This window comes from Ischnura elegans, chromosome 5, assembly GCF_921293095.1.
Source record: "Ischnura elegans chromosome 5, ioIscEleg1.1, whole genome shotgun sequence".
In the NCBI taxonomy this organism is placed as follows: Eukaryota; Metazoa; Arthropoda; class Insecta; order Odonata; family Coenagrionidae; genus Ischnura; species Ischnura elegans.
Genome location: NC_060250.1, coordinates 51,169,434 through 51,188,583, shown reverse-complemented (window position 1 = coordinate 51,188,583; position 19,150 = coordinate 51,169,434). Strand labels below are relative to the sequence as shown.

General features: G+C 39.0%; 2 protein-coding genes across 4 annotated transcripts in view; one reads left to right on the top strand and one right to left on the bottom strand.

Annotated features, from left to right (window-relative positions):
- The window catches only part of LOC124158877 (G protein-coupled receptor kinase 1), an 801,258-nt gene extending 788,340 nt beyond the window's left edge, over window positions 1-12,918 (bottom strand). For 2 of the 3 annotated variants that reach the window (XM_046534274.1, XM_046534276.1), the window contains exon 1: window positions 12,398-12,513. In XM_046534274.1, coding sequence (XP_046390230.1) covers window positions 12,398-12,510 — 113 coding nt within the window. In that variant the 5' untranslated portion in view covers window positions 12,511-12,513. Of the gene's footprint in view, window positions 1-12,397 lie in introns of all 3 variants that reach the window. The other variant, XM_046534275.1, reaches the window with a different exon arrangement.
- A 10-nt stretch (window positions 12,919-12,928) lies between these two features.
- LOC124158878 (PRKR-interacting protein 1 homolog) lies at window positions 12,929-15,248 on the top strand. Its single transcript, XM_046534278.1, has 4 exons — window positions 12,929-13,088; window positions 13,209-13,344; window positions 13,444-13,623; window positions 14,648-15,248. Exons 1-4 carry the CDS (start codon window positions 13,024-13,026, stop codon window positions 14,867-14,869), a joined length of 603 nt encoding a protein of 200 aa, XP_046390234.1. The 5' UTR covers window positions 12,929-13,023; the 3' UTR covers window positions 14,870-15,248.
- Window positions 15,249-19,150: the final 3,902 nt, after the last annotated feature.

The following is a 19,150-nucleotide window of genomic DNA, read 5'->3' as shown; positions in this document are numbered from 1 at the left end:
CAATTTGCAGTTTTCAGAGGTTCCTGGGCAGTGCACAGGACAAAATTCAGCACCAAGGATCGCACTGGAACCATTCAATAGTTTTTTATATATCCTAAAAAAACAGCGAGTTCTTAATCGTGCTGTATAACACCACAGAATACTCTTAATAATAATTCTTAAATTCCCTTCGTCTAATTCCTCACCGACCTTTCGTACAGTTCCAGTTTCTTTAAACCAAATACGGTTCGAATCTAGAATGCAGCACTCGTGGGTGGCCTGATCCTTCTAGACAAATGGATGAAAAAGGAAGTGAAAATAAAACGTCATGTCGCGATAAATGCAATTCATCACGACATTCCACGTTCTTACCAACATGATTTTCGTTATTTTATCAGCTGTATCACGTAAAATTTTAAAATTATTTCGCGGTATCCAATATAATATTTATCGCTCAGTGTCACGAACACTACCAGGTTATAAACACCACACCCTCAAGTCATAATCAAGAAAAATATACATTAGAAAAGCGATATAAAAAAACTCCTTGAAATATTATTTGATGCTTTCCTCGCGAATAATATGGGTAAACTCTTCTCGGGATTCCCACCGGGTAAAATTCTGCATATTAGCGAACGTTTCAAGCTCCGACTTGAGACTCATTCTTAGGACTACTGAATGTCGTATTACATAATAATAATAATTTAATTTACTTCTACATATTCATTTTACACCTGAACAACAAAGATAACAAAGAGAAGGATCTTAAGGTGGACTCCAAGGTCATAGGACCAGAATAGAGCCTGTGCCCAAATGTATGCCAATAAAAGAAAATAATAATGCAGTAAATAATACACGAGAGTTTTTAAGAAATAACAACAAAATAAATGCTCAATTACTTCTTGTGAGAAAAGCCAGTCTTTGGTAAGTCTTAACATTTTATTTAAAAATTTATTTATTTTTATTTTAGCGGGCAGCAAATGAAATAATTTTGGCCCTATGTAAAGAAAACAATGTTTATATAATGTAAACCTCGGTCTGTTTGTGACTACAAATGACTCACTCCCTTAATTATATCTATATATTTATCAAATTTACTCGGCATATTGACACTTCTGGCAGAAAACAATTTTAGGGTTTTGAATAAATACAAATGCCTTAGTGGTAACAATTTTAGGGCCACAAACAACGGAAATGAGTGCGCATAAGAATTTTTGGACAATATTACCCGAATAATATGTTTTTGAAGACTGGTACTCTCATATTTCCTGCATTATTTTGTTTTTACATCTTCCGTTCGCCAGATGGCGTTATGATGCTCCTAATTTTCCGTGGCTTCACCTTTTGCCGCTGTTTGCATAGAGTGGTCGTAACTGTTGTAGCTATTTTTTGTTTATTATTGCTATATATATTTCGTTGTTGTAGGTTTTTTTGGTTTTATTTGTTTATGGTTTTATTTGGTTTAAACGTTCGCTAATATGGAGAATTTAACCTGGTGGGAATCCCGAGAAGAGTTTACCCACCACACTCCTTATTTTACACTAACCCTGCAGGAGGTTTAATTATTAAGGTTCAGTGATCTACAAGTATTTCACCGAGTATTTCACAGAGCTTGACCTAAGGGTGGGTGTTGTTTTCGTAACTCCGAGCGAGTTCCACCGAAAAGGAGAAGGATTGAAAGCGTGCGTACGCATTTAACGGCCGCGTCTCGATATAAATGGAATCGTAAGATCGTAAAAATTAGCTCTAGAGGCGTAAAAAAAGGAGACCGTGAGACCGGTTCGGAACCGTGAGTCGTCATTAAAGCACGAAAAGTTAGACTGCCTCCTCGCCAGTTACGCACAAGGCATCACAATCATTATACCGGTCAACAACGGAGGAACTGCGTCTTATTCCAGACTCATTTGCATATACATCTATACATCCCGCAGCCAGCTACTAAATGCAAGGAAGGTGGCGGCGTCAGGGATATAATTTATTTTATCACGGGTAATAAACACTCAAAGAGTTCAGAGCAAATTGGATATCGGGATGGCTGAAGGCATTGTGCCTAAATCTGCGAGTACGGAAGTACTAACAATCTTGCACGTTACTCCTAGTTGTAACTGCACAGATGATGAGCGTAGAAGGCATTTCTATCGCAATTGTACCTATAAAATACTTATTCACCAAGCACACAATCCATTTATGGGGGAGTGGGAAAGGTAGTACCGCGCCCCCGAAATTAGGGCAATAAAGAAAGAATAATTATAAATTATTGGAGATCTGGATCATGACAATTATGCGTGAGAGCACGGTCGTGTCATTCATTGATATTCTGCCGTATTTGGCGGCAGGACTCATTTGTGTAAAATATAAAATTACTAGGGGCACCCGAATTTCAAAATGACCTATCCCAACCTGACAGTGATCGAGATCTTCCCTTACATAAATGTAACATTCCAATCAAAATAATAAAATACGCCTAATATTTTTTTAACATGTACAATTTCTCAGATTAACGGCTGGTGGCACAAAACACTTGTGCCACCTTGAAGCTTATTGAAGCAGTTTTTAGATAAAAATAGGCACGTAATTCCAAGGGGAGCCTTTTATTTTTCAACCACACACGAGTATCCTTACTGCTTACTTCTTCGCTGCTTGAGCCAGGCGACACGGGTATAACAACAAACTAACTAATTCGACGATAAAAAAAACCCTAACCTAGATTAGGGCGAAAGTAAGAACACCGCTCATGTAAATTAAGCCCCCAAATGTACGACAGGCTTGACTATAATTTTAAAATTGTCTAACAGTAAAGGCTTTCCCAGAAGCGTGGCCTCCTCGGTGATAATAAGTTACCGCTCACTAATGTCCGCAGCACGGGGCGCGTGAAATTAGTACGTACAGAAACAAGTTTATTCCTCTGACCGTTTGAGATAACCAGCAACGTAATATATAACCACAAAACTGAATAGACAACTAACCACAAAATCACAGCATCTGCTATGAACCATTATTAATGACTTAAAGTTTCTATCGAACATTGTATTTTATTATGCACATGATTGGATTTTTTACAACTCTATAATTTACAATAGGACTGATTAGTATTAATAATGTAGCACATACTTTGTATTCATTTAGAACAGGGTGTTCGCTCGTAACATAAATGCATCATTATTATTATTAGAAACGGGAAGCGTTATTATTTTCTGTTAACATAGTAAATATATAAATATCATTCAATAGCTTTATACCACAACACTTCACCAGCGATCAGAACATCGGAAATTCACGGTGAAAATGGAAACTATCCTGCCTAAACTCAGATCGGTCAAATATAAATGGAAGCGGAAAATGGGAAGTTTTTTTTTTTTTTAACGAGTACCCTACATTATTACTATCGTCCACTGACTGCCACTTTAAAATTATTCTCAAACCTCGTGAGACGTTCACACGGATCATCTATACGCAAAAGGGAATGAAATACTTTTACTTTGCACGTGGCACCTCTGCTGTTTCGACCGCATGAGGGGCGGAAAAGACGGGTAGCTGAAAGTACTAGAAGTTGAAAGGCTAATTTTATATTAATCATAGAGAATAATAGTTTTCTTCATCAGTAATGATAATGATATCATCTCTTCCCTCACCCAAGAGAAAATCGTTTTGGGAAAGGTCAATGATATCTAATTTTAAAGCCTAAAAAGCCAAGTTGCCAAGGCAGTCAGTATTTACTGCGTAAATGCCGGAAGCTTTGTGTCAGTTTTTGGTGGCCCCTTCCCTTCCTGTCGTAGGTGTCAGTCGCGTGGCGTCTCCATGGATGCGTGGGTGGGAACGGGGGGAGGGGAACAAACTGCTTTCTCGCCTCGGGCCGTGATTGGTCTGATATTTCTTCAGCCCGGCGTTCCGTTCCGAAGTGGCCTTGGCAGGCTCATAACCGTGTCATTAGTGTCTCGTGCCGTTCCTTGACTCCTTCCCGCCTTGCTCTAGTGAGTATTTGAACTTAGACCATATTATCGGTACTTGCATCCAACAGGTGTATTTATTACCAGCAGAAAATGGTTTTTTTCGAAAGGGACGAAGTGATCTAAGGTATTGAATGTCTTTTTTATACTTATTCTCCCTGTAAAAGTGCGCTATGCCTTCACTTTGTGTAATACAGCCCAATAGATTAATCCGGCCATAACATAAGCTGCCTGTATTGCGTCTCCGACCTGCTGGCAAGGAAAAGGAAAAAATGCAGCGTTTCTTTATATCATTCCATAAGTAACTAGATTCCTTGTGGAGGAATATTCTGCACGTAAGGTATTTTCTTTCTATAACCACCATGGTATAAAGGTTATTGTAACATACTGTCATCTATCGCAGATGATATCCATATCAAGCTGCCTGAAATGAGCGAAAACACTGTGGACGCCTTTAAAGTAGTTCAGAACGCCCTTAAAAACAATGTTTCTCCACCAAAACTTCAATCTTTGCTTACATAAATCAACGGCGATTGATAGAATAATATCTAGTCTAAACTATTATTTTATTTGATATATTTCGTTACCCCTTTTGAAAAAAATGTAGTCATAGTCTGTATATCACCTACGATAGGTGGAATAATGTCGCATGATGAGTGATAAAAGCAGGAGCAATCACACAAATGGAACAAAAAACTTTTAAAAATTTGGAGTGATCCAAAGAGAATATTTCGCAAGTCGAATACTATTTGAACGAAAGGGGAAAGAGAAAAAATATAGTAAAAATATTGTTTCGTACTTCAAAGCTATATCTAAACTAAAAGAAACAACATTGGAGGTATTATGCTCTTAAACTACCGTTTACAGGTAAAAGTAACTACATATCAAGTATTTGTGTGTTCTTATGGCACTTGTCATTACTGCAAACAGAAACTGTAAGGTTGACAAAATTTTGATACTACTAAACGTATGAAAATGTATTATACACTTCCTATTTCGGTTGAACACTTGTTATCATTAAAGAGCGAAAAACGTAAGATATCACCCCAAATACAGAACTTTTCAATCCTCTGGAATTAGTCTAAATTGTAGACATTAAAAAATTTACTTACTTACTTTTACTTATTTCCCCTAGGTCGACAGATCGACTCTGACTGCTTACCAAATTGAATCGATTTAGCTACGCTTGGAGATCGAATCAGACTTCAATCGATTCGTAGAGCCGTTCACAGGTTCGAGTCGAGTGCAAAAGTCGACTGCTAAGACCAATAGGACAGCATTGAACGTACAAAAATATTCGATGATATGACGGAGGGAGTGCAAAAAAGTTGAAATGCCAAATACGAATTACAAATATAATTCAAATACTTATTTTAAAATACTTTTATTAGAAATACTGCCCAGCTCTGGCTATAGCATTCAACTTCGAAAACAGGCTTTGCAGAGGGAGAGGCGATTCCTTCAACGCAAGTCTTTGCGATTCGGAGGAGAGTGGGAGGATGAGGAGAGAGATGACGTAGATGGCTGGAGGTGGGGAGAGAGAAAGAAGCAATAGTGGGGAGAATACCCCTCCCCCATCATAGAGAGGGGAAGGGGTGGAGGAGAAGGCGATGTGGAATACAACAAACTCGTCCCACAAGTCGTCGTCGGCAGCAGGAGCGGTCGTGGGCGTCGCGGAGGCAACAGGACGAAGACCATTCCACGGACTGCGAACGGAGAAAAGAAAACTGCAAGACCCGTGCGTTCATTCATACGTTCACACTCACAGAATTTCAATCCCGTGAATGATAAGATTGCATCCCGCACTTACATGACTAGGAATCTTCCAATTAAGGATTTTTCAGTCGGCCTTCATAGGAGAGTGTCGTCACCCACCAGGTGTTTGAATTGGTTTATAATATTCGCCAATCGCGTCGCTGACGACGGAGCGATCTGTAATTCAATGATGCAACCAAAACAATAATAATTAACCTCATATGATTAGGAATCCGGATTTCACTCATAAAAAATCCATAACTTAGTGTAGGGCTGTTAGCCGAAATGCATTTCCTAAATGATAAAAGCTATAAAATTCATAACTTTTCCATGCTATTCCTCGCGATTTTAAAAAATTGCACAATAAAAATATTGATTATACATGTATGGATCGCTCCCACCTCATCCACGATAATTTTGATAACCGATAAAAAAGCGCCCGAAGTGACAACAAAAAATCAAGTTTCATCGGGACAGACTAGTGCTCATAGTTCCTGTGTACATGACTAAATAATGAAATGGCGGCAAGAGAGATTTTTTTAAAAATTTTATTCAAATTAAGTCAGTTCAAAATAACACGCCACGCAACGCCCATTGTCGTCGCTTTCGTCTACTTTAGGAATTACCAGTAAGTATTAGACTAAAAAATGATTTATATATTGTAGCCATCCATTTCTACCCTTCCCTAATGAACTCCTTCAGTTCTGTGATGCTCTATTCTTTGTGTCCTATTTCTTTCCACCGCAAATACTATTTTACAATCGCATTTATACGCGGCACCTTGAAGTCACCCAATCCATTGTGTATCTTGGTGTATGGCATGGATCATTTCTTTAAAAAATGGTTTGGAGAGCCATAGCTAAATGAGATAGTTTACTTCTGAAACTGGAACACAACGGCATTACGGCCCACTTGCAGCAACAGAAATCCAGACTCTGCAAGTACATTCTAGACCCAGGATTGGAGTAAACTCGAAGAGTACCCATTTGTGAACAAGAGTACTATTTTCAGCATCTCCGCCTGTGATTAAGACTTCCATGGCAAAAAAAATCGAGCACAAGTGAAGGGTCTGATTGGCGAACGACGACGATAGAATATGTTTTTATGTTTCTCATTTCAATTGCAAATTTTATTTCGATCAAAGACCGAATTATAAGACCACTTGTCACGTAGAAATATAGGGATGGCGACACTGAAAGCTCAAGATGAGACTTTCGGATGTCACAATTTTCAGGAAGGCAGAAATGACAGCGCCCTATCACAGTCCCTATCGTTTGCTGCCGTCGCGTTTTTACATCGTAGAACAAGAACGTAAAATACAACAGTAGCCAATCTATGCACGAAACCAAAGCGACCGCAAATAGCCGCACAAAGTAGTATCTCATCTCAACAATCATCATTCCATTCAGGCGTATTTTGAATACGTAGTGCAAAAGTTGAGCCATATTTATCTGCCATAATCGTATCTGAAATTTTGTGCATAAAATCATTTATGAAATTTATATTCAGTAAACTGAGAGAGTAATGAGATGAAACACAAAAAAAAACTCACAAAATATTTATAATTTGAACAAAAAATGAATGAAAATCGAGTACAAAAAAACGAAAATTGAAAAATTGGCCGAGATTGGCGTTTTGGGCATGATGTATTCTGACATACGATTTTATGGACAAAATTTCAGATACCAAATTTTGCACGCACGATTTTCTGTGATACAAATTCGAGATTCAGCCTGTAAGTCCCGAGTGATTTATGTAGCAGTACTTTTTGGCTCGGAGCGGTCGAAATGCATATTGGGGCGGCGCCAATGAATTTGATGACGAAGAATGTAAACATCAACGATGCCTCAAATAGCGGAGAGGTACCGAAAATTCTGGCTTCAGCAATCAACTTCCCTGACATTGATAACCTTTGCTGAAACTAGATATGTACCTTTAAAAATGGTCGTGTGATTAGGGCAAAACACTCACTAGGGAGAAATATCAGGATTATTATAACATACAATATTCTAAGTCCTTCATTTTCAAATAATTCCCAATACTGACTCTCGACATTGATAAGTTGAGAATTTGACCTCGAATTTTGGCTACCGCAAGGCAATTTATTATTATTAATTAGCGCACCTGTCAATAATATTCACTCATTGTCAGAATACAAATAAAAATTACTCAGACGACTGTGAAGTGTTTAGCGGTATTCCGGCTTCAAATGAATCTATGTGCTACTCTCTCGTAGGAACAAGAATGTATGCACTACAAACATTTTTCTACTGACTTGGCATTATCTTATTTAATGCAAAATGACTATTAAATCGCTAAATACAGAATCGTGGTCACCGTAATGGGTTTGTTGTTCAGTTTCTGTTTCGTTAGAGTTCGATTTATTATTGTAATCAGCTTCTATGTTTCAATTTATTGCTATAAAGTCTACTTTAAATTGGCATTTTATGAACGTGCAACATTTTCTTTAAAATAAACATGATCCGCCACGGTCAAGTAAAGAGTGCGACGGAGACTTCGGCGGTAACAGTGGTAGGGTAAGGGCAACAGGAGCAGGCCTATGGTATTCTTGATAGGGGGGCGTGGTTCACAGCTTTTTCAGTTCAAAGGGATGGATGCCTTGGGAATTTGCCAATGATGGCTATAGCAGAGATGGGAGTTTCATACGGCAAGGCTAGACATATTTATATATTTGAAGCTGGACTCATTAACCGAAGTGTCGGAGGGAAAACAATACAAAAAATTACGTAGATATCTTACCGGTAAGAATGGAGAAAAAAGGGGTACATGCTCTATAACTAGATGCTAGGGAATAATCACTGCTTATGCTAAGAAATGAAAACCCGTCATATGATGAATTATGATAACTTTAATTAGGCTTGTGTTTACGGAATGTTTTGAGCCTTTGACTATTGCCCCGTTAAGCCGCTTTGCAAAAAATCACTAATAATATAGAACCAAAGAATATAAAGCAGTAATTCTTGTTTTATTTTATAAAAATTAATACATGCATATTTTGGCGATATTTTCAAGTAATATGAAAAGTTAATAAACATACATGGCTTTTAGGAACTATGAAAATTAGTAATTATTTAGCAATTAATATCTATATAAGGTCACCTTTTGTTTTATTCAAATTATCTCAGAAGCTAATTTAAAGATTGCGACAGGAATTTAAAATAAAAAGGTAGTAGGTACTCCAATTCAGAAAATGTTCTCGGGTATCCATCCGGGTCAATATCTCCATGGACTCCTAAGAGTTGGCTCCGACTCGGTCACCGTCATCAGGGAAATGAGTGCCGACAGTGAATTACCGGCCGGTATTTATACCACCTCGTCTTGGCCAGGTGCTCATGAGCATGAAAATTTCACGACGACGAATGAAACCACAGCCAATCACGCAGAATCATAGCTTTGCACAAGGATCATGGAGGAAAGTAAATATCAACTCCTACCAGCCATTATCCGTCAACAGTCAATAATTTCACAATCGATAATTGAAGCAATAATTCATTGAGAAAATACTCCCAAGACAGCGGCTTTTCCTCGAAGAAGCATTAACGAAATGCGAGGTGGGTTGACCTAGACCACAGAAGACTAAGAGGTGGCAGCTGATTTGGCACTAATTTAATTCAGGAACTCGAGCACTAAAGTGGCGCTGGTACGTCGACAAAATCCCAGCAGATCATCTGCCCATCCGGCAGATCATTTCATCGATATCCTCAGTGCCAATACGTTTTCTGAAAAGCAAATCAAAGAGACTCGATAACGAACAACTCAGTCCCTTATCAAACACATACACAGCCTATATCCTTAAACATACGTTGACGCTTGCACCTATATGTTTCAAATGAGATTAGGATTAAGACTCAACCGCCAACTCAGCAACATCAAGTATGCTATTTATTTCTACAATTTAGCAGTGAAAATCCCTGAGATGAGAATATGATGAAAAATATTTAGCATGTAAAGCATATGTAATAAACATATATCCTGAAAATACTGGCAATTACGTGGCAGGTATATCATGCACCACGAAAAGTTGTGGACCCATGGTTTGAAGCAGTAGCGCAACCTTTAGCTTCTTCGTAAGTAAAACTCATTTACAGGCTCAATACGCCTGAAAATGCGTTTTATGGTTATTGCGCGTCCTTCAATTCACCTATTTCACTGATTTTTTTGTATCTTTCCTCCAAGACAGGTTGCATAAGTGCATTCCAGTCGTTTCTAAATTTGTTAGATGTTAAGAGGAGAAATTGTTTTCAATTTGGACTTGTAAACGTAACAGCGTCAGAACGAAATGTTTAACCTTCCTTCTTTATTCCTTCCTCTAGAAACACAAACGTCAACAGGTTATGTAAAATTTTATTTTTAAACAATACGCAAGTACATAACATCCCACGGCCTACTGTTCACGGAGTATTTATATTTCCAAATTCTGCCGAATATACATTTTTTTATTCAACTAAATTCAGAGGTAAGAAATAGTCATATTTGCAAATAAAAGGCCCAATACAAATATCTACACGACAGGGTCGCTCGATGAGCTTAGGAGAGGGATATTTAGTCCTTTCTGAATTTTTTTTACACCTTGAAGAAACATTAAGAATGATTTTTTGGTCCCGTAGAAACAGGGGACCGAGGTTCTTAGCTCCTTCACCGCTTGAGATGGGCCATCTCCCGCCGAAAGACCGGCCTGCGGCAATGAAGTCCTTTAGCCAAACTAACTGACAGAAATCTCTACTTATGACAGCCTCTTCATACAAAAATGAGAAGAATACAAATTCCCAAGGAAAAAACCAAAATCTTCCGCCAATATATTGAAGCAAAATAAATTTGACGATTGAAAATTTCCAAATACGATGCTCACCTCGGTTAAACCTATACGGCGGCCGAGCAGCCGATAATGGGAACTACATCATCAGCAGAGAGAGAGGCCAATTTTTAAACGCACGTAATGTAAAGTGTCAAATGAGACTGACAGTTGTCCGCTATAACGCCCTTCGACTAGGCAATCCTATATATTTCGGCTGACAAGAGACAAATAGATGGAACTTCTAGCAAGCGCTAGTGTAACAGAGGAACGTATATAGTACTACTACGCAAGGGCAATGAACTCGATTCCTCCATAATACGAAATAAGGAAGCGATGTTGGCCTCGCATTTTAGCGCGAAATAAAGTTCGTAGGATAATAGGAAAGCAGCGGAGGGCCGTAGAAAAGTAATCGGTCCAGAAACATCATCGATTCAATATGACAAAGGCGAAATGGACAAAAAGCAAACGCAGAGGAGGAAGAATTCTGTGAGAAAGACATTCATCGCAAATTCCATCATCCCATAACCATGTCGTTGCAAAAAAATCATGACGAAGAAGAATATTTCACAAAAGACAACAGCCAAAATGCCACGTAGATTTCACCCGCGCCTAAATGCACAAGCGAGGACTTGGGCAAGATCGTGCCAACCAGATGGTAAAACAGACAGGTGAAACGAACGCCGTGAAACAGCGCATGCCAAGCTGCGTCTCATAAAAGCAAGCATAGATCCAATATTACAGTCAAGAAAACGAACCGAAGCCAGCTGGAGCACGTTCGCGGCCAGCAGCGGGATCTCGGTACCGTTTTTCTGCAACGACTGTTTTGAAAACTGGTTTCCCTTCGCCATGGGCGAAACAAGCAGCAGATCTTGCGGGTCAATGGGAAATCTTTGAACGGGATGACGATACTCCGGGAGATGCCACGAATCCCAAAGCCCGAAAGAGCCCTAAACATAGGTTAATCGTTATGAAATATTTGTAGAAATCATTCGAAATCCGAGACGAAAAGGTCAATCGATCCGAAAAGAAATACAGAGTTACAACACAGGCGAAATCTCCATGATTATGGCTGTAAGCGATGGTAACAAGAATATTGCTTCCATTGCTCAGATCAGACACGAAAAGTCAAATAATGAAATGGCCCAGCACTCCCGGAGGTCCACACACACCGGAAGGGCGGAGCAGATGACAGCATTGGAAGATGAGCCGTGCAAGATATGTAGCTGACGGAGAGGGGAAATGGTCACTTGTGCCCTTTAACAGATGATAAATCAGTAAGTATGAATACAATTTGTAAGGACTGTATACAAATAAGCCAGTACTACGGCAGCTGCGCGCAGATTCCAGCGTGCTGCAGGCCTTTCCGAGGACATACGCAGGGGAGTTTACGCAACAAGAAAGAGAAATGGCTTTTAAGCTATAGTACAAACGAATGCTTGATTCGCTCTGCAGTTTAATTCAAGAATACCTTGAGAAGTGCAAAAAGCACAATTGGCAACAGCATTTAAGAAAAACAACGATAAAATGAAAACATCACAGTGCAGATACGGATGGTTTTCAACCCATGTCGTAAACCATAATATTGTTTTAACGGCATGAGACAGTGATTGTGAATTCACGTTCGAGTCAGTAAATCCTTTTGTTATTGAGAATAAACATACACACCAGTTAATAATACGGAAAATAAGAAATGACAACGTGTTGCATCAAGCCAGATCGAAACTGATTAGGTAATCCGAAGAGAGCATGTTGCTGGAAGTATATTAACAAATTTTTAACGCACAGATGAAGAAACAAATGTAAATAATACCACCCAGAGCAAAAATAAGAGCGAAGGGACAGCTTCTTTAGCGAGGGTGCTAGGAGGAGAAGGAATCAATATCCTCACAGATACTCCTACCTTGGGTCCGGTAGAATGATTTTCTTGCTGGCCCTGGCTGCTGGAGTGCATTTGCTCTTTTCCATAGCCATTAAATAGCTCACGTCCGCGAGCACTGCTTCTAGATCCGCCATTTTGCGTACTTTTCTGTTATCCTATTCCAAGACACACAGACACCACTGAGATTTTACAGCATAATTTTAGAAAAACATGGAAGGACACTCATTCACACTTGAACTTTCTCAAATGACGAAGTATATCACTGTGGGCTGCACGTATTAATAGAACAGTAAAGTGCTTCATTCACTCGGAGAAGATCACACTAGACAACATCAACACCATGACCAGATGTACGACCTTCCACCACAAACACCGCTCACTGACTGACAAGCTGGGTCTGCTCCTTCCTTCAGCGCTGATTGGTCCTCGTTGGCCGTCGTCGGCCGTAGCAGAAAACTACAGGTAGAAGTCGCTAGTTCCTTACTTATGATAAAAACGCCCACCGAGATTCGCCTTTTCACAGGTTTCAACTGGTAAAATAATTGAAGAATTAGTACTTCAAGAGAAAACTACTGAAGTAATAGAATTCGAAACATGTCAATCCATATTTTGAGCATTCCCTTGGACAACTGAAAATTATTCGTAAGATGGAGGACAAAAAAAAGAACGAACAGCCATTGAAATGCATTCACTATCCAAACTATTGTCATCCGTGAGTAGATTCATACCTTGCCTTATCTAAATTCTTCTTATTTCTTCTTTATCCTTCAATGACACACACGGACATGAGGTGACTATCGTTTCTCAACTAGTGCATCAAACTTAACGATAGGTGGCAGCACCACATCAATTTTCAAAACATGGCAGACGAAAACAACGAAGATGTTGAAGAGAAAAACAAACCAGTTGTTGCCAAAACTGCCTACGATCTTCAAAGATTGAAGCTTGAAAAGCTTATGAAAAATCCTGTAAGTAATTTTATAATCTAATCTCTATGAATTCAATTGAGATGGTGGTCTTGCTTGTTGTAGTTAAGGCCACCCCACAAGTGATAAATTTAATTTCAGGATAAAATAGTGCCTATTCCCGAGAGACCAAAAAGTAAAAATTTACCTCCAGTACCTGATTTTGTAAGAAATGTTATGGGATCCAGCGCAGGAGCTGGGAGTGGGGAATTTCACGTTTACCGGCATTTACGTAGGAAAGAGTATGCCAGACAAAAGTTCATCCAAGAAAAAGGCGTGAAGGTATTTGCTCGCTTTACTTACTCATCAGCTACTTGTTATGATGTTGCAGGAGAATAGCATGTCATTATCGTCAGTATTTGTATACCTTTGATGTCTCTTTCGTTACCACCCAATGCCTATTTTTTTCGAAGTATCACTAGGTTTCTTTACTTTTTAGGAAATGTGCTGGATTCTCTGAAATTCTACATTTTTAATAAATCTATCTCTTTCCATTTTTCCAATGAAAAGAGACGTCTCGGTATTGATTTGTACTGAAATAGCATAATTGAGTATTGCCGTGATGAATTCTTCTCTTTTATCATTCACGAATAGTTTGCTGACGTTCAATATGGAACTAAAGTGCACATATCCACAAAAATAAGAATGCCACCCTAACTACATCCCATTCAATAGCTTTGTTACTATTTTACCCCTTCCTCAGTTGCCCAACAAAACAAATATCCCATTTGTGAGCATTCCTTTGCCCTTCCGTTGGATAGAAATCACCTGCTACTTAAGCAACTAACTTAAGACGCCATCTGCCCCATCTTGAGTCATAAAATAAGTCCTTTCAAGGCTACATCATATTTCCTGGGCATTCACTACGCAGACTGAGTCTGATAAACAAATGGCAGTATCTAAACACCTGTTATTTCATAAACACTGCCAATGATGCCTATACTAAACTAAAAGGGGCTACCGTAACTTCTGGCTGCTAGATTGTGAACATTTAAACTCCATATTATGCTATATGTATTTCACAAGAAAACGGGCTTTATTATTTTTTTGTGAAATATTTGCCCAATGATTGGAAAAACTACATTTTTGGGCATCTCTTTACTTGAAAATTTTCTTGATGATTTTCTAACCCGAAGTTCTTCCTGTTTGCGTTACCTTATTTGTTGTGTGGTACAATTTCAATGGAGGTTACTTCTGCCTTCGATAATAGAGAAGTCGGGGCAATTTTTCTTATTCTTAACCACCTGTGCAAAATATAATTTGGGAAATGTTACTGTTCCACGGCTAAATTTTTATCAATTAACAGGAATCAGCCGAGGAACAATACCATAGAAAAATAGAAGAAAATAAGATAGCAGCAGAAGAACGAACAGCAAAGAAAAGAGCGAAAAGACAGAAGAAAAAACAGAAACTCAAGAAAGCCAAGAAAACGAATGAAAGTGGAAAAGCTGATAGTAAAGAAGAAAATAGTTCTAGTGAGGATGAATCGAATGAAAGTGGAAATGATAGCTCGCATGAGGATAAATGAGCCATGAAGAATGAAATTATGAGTGCATATTAAGTGCCGAAATAGCTCTCAAACTGACTCCGTTTGTGCTTTGTCTTCGACTCCTTGTACTGGTATCGGTTATTTGTAATGCAAGTACATGGAGCAATGTATTCAAGAATTAATTCACAAGTTCTACATCCAAGCAGTGAATATTTGCTTTTGTATCCCTTTATATTTTTTCATTTATAACTTAGGTATGCATTTGTATTTTGTCTACGTACTTATTAGTGTATTAATGTAATTATTCCTGAGTGCAAATCTTTCTCATAGAGTACTGCAGTCTGCATTGTGCGTAAAAGTATATTTTTGGAGACAACTCATTGCACAAATAATGAAAATAAAATGCCTTTTCAATTAATATCTGTGTAGTGCCTGCCATTTATATTTCTCTGTCTTCGAATAAATATTCAGGCATTCTCTCTTGATGTAATATCCAATATATATTCACTACCTAAACAATAATTCTGAAACAACTAATCTATTGATTACTGTAAGCTCCACGATTGGCTTAAAAACTTTCCTTACTTAAATTAATATCACTACCATTGCATAACTCCACCATCAGATAGAGCCAAAAAATTATGACACTTATTAACATGAAAGTTAATCAGGAAATCCAAGCTTTCCTCATTTTCCGCTGAATATTTTACTACTTCACAGACCGATAGTAGTGTAAAAACAGCAATTACTCACAATTTGCATGCGCTCAATAGAGATTAATATTGAATGTTTATTATGGATAAGGGGTATCACATTGAGATAAATATCATTTCTATGCACGTCCTACCAGTTGAACCCTAAACCGCTCAGTACAATCAGGAGAGAAAAAATCTTCAGGCTGACCAGCCCTTATATATACGGAAGCTCATTCCTCCTCCATTTTGTATTCTGTCGATCAATAACCTGGTGAATCCGAAGTATATTCATTCATTCCAAGTATTGCATGCGGCAAAGCTTGTAGCCACCGAGTGCATCTACCAGATTGCAGGTGGTGAGTTGACCTCTAAAAGTAGAGGTTAGCTGCAAGATCAGCTCAGTTAACTCGTCAAATACACCGTCCTGGACAAAATGCGACAGCAATTTGAGGGGATATTGGTCTATTTTTGTGTAAGTCAGGCCATTTAAAAGATAGTGAAACCTTTGAAGTTGCTGTAACTTGGTGACTGCAGGCCACCAACTATTATGCCTGTCATCACCCAGGGTAGAGGGCAGCAACTCTTTTTTGTATGTGTGAGAGTGGGGACCATATTCAAGGTGTCCAGCCAATCAAATCAGAAAAATTCATCCATAATTCCCAGTTTTCAAGGGAAATTTAACAAAATTCCAGGTTAATCCTACGTGATTACTATGATAGATAAAAATTTTAAAACACCCAAAAATACATCAATACTCTAAAATAATATCATAATTCTGTCTTTACAAGGACAAGGAATATGTTAGTTGGCGCACATTGTATTTACAATATAAATTTATACGATAAAAGTCAAGATGCTGCTTTGACCTAAAAAGTAGATGTTGACTTCACCTGAGATTCTATTCTTCGTGTTTTTTAATATTACTTGAGACAAGAGTGCTAGAGATTTCGATTCTGTTTTCTTGTCGGACATTCCACGTTTCGTAGTGGCTGTGAAAATTCCATTAAGATACTGTACTTAAAATTACAGTAAACAAATTTTAGGCCAGAAAATGGGTGTCGAAGTGGCAAAATTTTATGTGAAATTAATTTGAAACAAAAGATTTTAAAATTCTCAGTAGGAGCAAAAATTCATGAACAATTCATGCATAATTCCAGGGACTACAAATTCACACACAATTCTAAGTTTTCCCAGGTGCTGGGCACCCTGATATTGGTTGGTACAGAGACCCACATCTAACTCTGGGTGTGATGGCATTAAAGGCTGTAGTACTGGGTTGCTGAAGGTAATGGTAAATCACTGCATTATTACTTTGAGGATTCACAACTACTTCACTCATTTTTACATTATGGCAAGATGGAATTGTCTTCAGTAAAATATTACTGAAGTAAAACTATTCGAGATGGCACTTCTGGCAAATGTGATAGAATGTTAACACGTTGCATACGGATGGCGAGAATTCTCGTCATTTTTTTCCCGAACGTTCCGGACGGATGACGAAGATTCTCGTCATTTAGGCGCGTCAACCTAAACAATTTTAAAGCGTACAATACATATTCATTAGTACGCTTTCAGTTGCTGTTCGTTGTTCATAATGAATTGATGCATCATAACGTTTGATAGGGTAAAGTTATATTCTAAACATTAGCTTACCCCCGTACGCAACGTGTTAAGGGTAGGGACATGGAATGTTAGATCACTTGGTAACTGCAGTTAGCTAGAGAAATTTAAATGTGAAGAACAAATCTCTACATATTAGGAATCAGCAAATTGAGGAGTCATCAAGTAGGAGACTTTCGGAGTGGAAGCTACAGAATGATACACACAGGATTGCTGAATGGCAATGCTTAGGAAGAAATTCTTTAAAAAAATCACCAGGATGCACGTGAAAAGCTACCTGCAGTTTAATGAAAGGATTGTATAAAATTCGAGGAATCAAGCGAGATGGAGTGGAATTGATTCATAATGTAACACTGACTAGCAATTTTCCACAAAAATAAAATTTTAATTCGACTCGAGTTTCGATGTTATTACATCATTTTCAAGGTACAACTGAGAGAGGAGAAATGGGGTGGAAAGTCCTCAAGGAGGTGGCTGGAATGGGTAGAAGTGCAAGGCGTGGGGGGGGGGAGGGGAGAGTGGAAAAACCAGAGGAGGTAAAAAGGTTGGAAATTAAAGGGTTCGACGTGACTGAGATCCCACAAGAACCTTACAGTGAATCCCACCGCTGACCCCCCGCTCCCCACCTACACACCCTCAGAAGAATGTGTCCTCGAGGCCCCTAATAATCCGCACGGCAGCCTACGGGCAGAGAAGACGTATGTGGCTGTCCCCTGACTGTGAGACACCTCTTGATGGAGTGTGATGAGCATCATATTACGCGAGACCGGACAGGCGTCAGGGGCAACCTAGAATGTATTCTGGGCGATGACCCTGGCCGCCTATGCCGCATTATAGAATTCGTTAAGAAAACTGGTCTTGTGAATTTGATTTGATTGGCTCGAAGTTTACATCAATATTGTCAACAGTGCCTCACTAAACTAAAATTATAGTAAATGCTTGTCGCAATTTGATTGCGCGTGGTGCTAATGACCTTAGCTGTCGACGCACCCGTAACCCCAAACCTACTACTACCATTCCAGCCACCTCCTTGAGGACTTTCCACCCCATTTCTCCTCTCTCAGTTGTACCTTGAAAATGATGTACATAGCAACATCGAAACTCAAGTCAAATTAAAATTTTATTTTTGTGGAAAGGATTGTAATGGTGAAGATGGAAAACAAACCCCTAGCTACTGTAGTGGTGTAGGATTACATGCCTGTATCAGATTTTGAAGAAGTAGAAGCCATCCAGCAAGATATAACGGAAGTAAACAAACAGGTAAGATGGGAAGAAAATCTTATTATTTCAGGTGAATGGAATGCTGTTGTTGGTGAAGGTCAAGATGGAATAATGACTGAACAAACATGACCCTTTCCTGCCGGCACCTACAATTGGAAAACACTTTCTGCGCTACGAATAGTAAGAGAATATTTGAAACCTCTCTGTATGGAGCTCTTTTTTGGGGTGGAGTTACCCTGGTATTTTCGTTCCTCAGATTTAGGACCCAACTCAATCCCTAACCCCAGCTACTAGTCTAGACCCTTTAATCCTATCTAAGCACAAATCCACGGTCAACTTATTGCATTACCATTTTTCTGAACTGATGGCAGCTGATCTTGAGCGTGCACGAAACCCATCCACTCTTCTAGCCAATCACAGAAGAGCGACAGGAGAAAGAGTGGAAGAGCCCGCAGTCTCTCTCCGAACTCCGTGCAGTGCATATCGCTCTCCAGCTGGCAGTATTGCCAAGCCGAATCTTTGGAGATCGCACAGCGCTCGTTATTCCCAAGGCTGGCAACACCGGTCGGCCGGATCAAGGGGAGTGGACTGGGAAGGGGATGGAGGGGAACGGAGAGGTGGAAGGGGCAGTTCTTCTCATTGGCTAGTTTCTATTTTCCACCCAGCCGCCATCAGTTCGGAAAAATAGTATAATTATAATTTACTCTTCTAAAGGAATAATGAAATTTTTTTAGGCATAGTGGAATTAAAAATGGATTTCTAGGGTTGATAACGACAAAGTTAG

Excerpts from the sequence above, each read along its gene's own strand:
- LOC124158878 (XM_046534278.1), top strand. The coding sequence starts at position 13,024 with ATGGAGGACAAAAAAAAGAACGAACAGCCATTGAAATGCATTCACTAT. Across the intron at positions 13,089-13,208 it reads TATCCAAACTATTGTCATCC|GTGGCAGCACCACATCAATT; the intron begins GTGAGTAGATTC and ends ACTTAACGATAG. Across the intron at positions 13,624-14,647 it reads TCCAAGAAAAAGGCGTGAAG|GAATCAGCCGAGGAACAATA; the intron begins GTATTTGCTCGC and ends ATCAATTAACAG.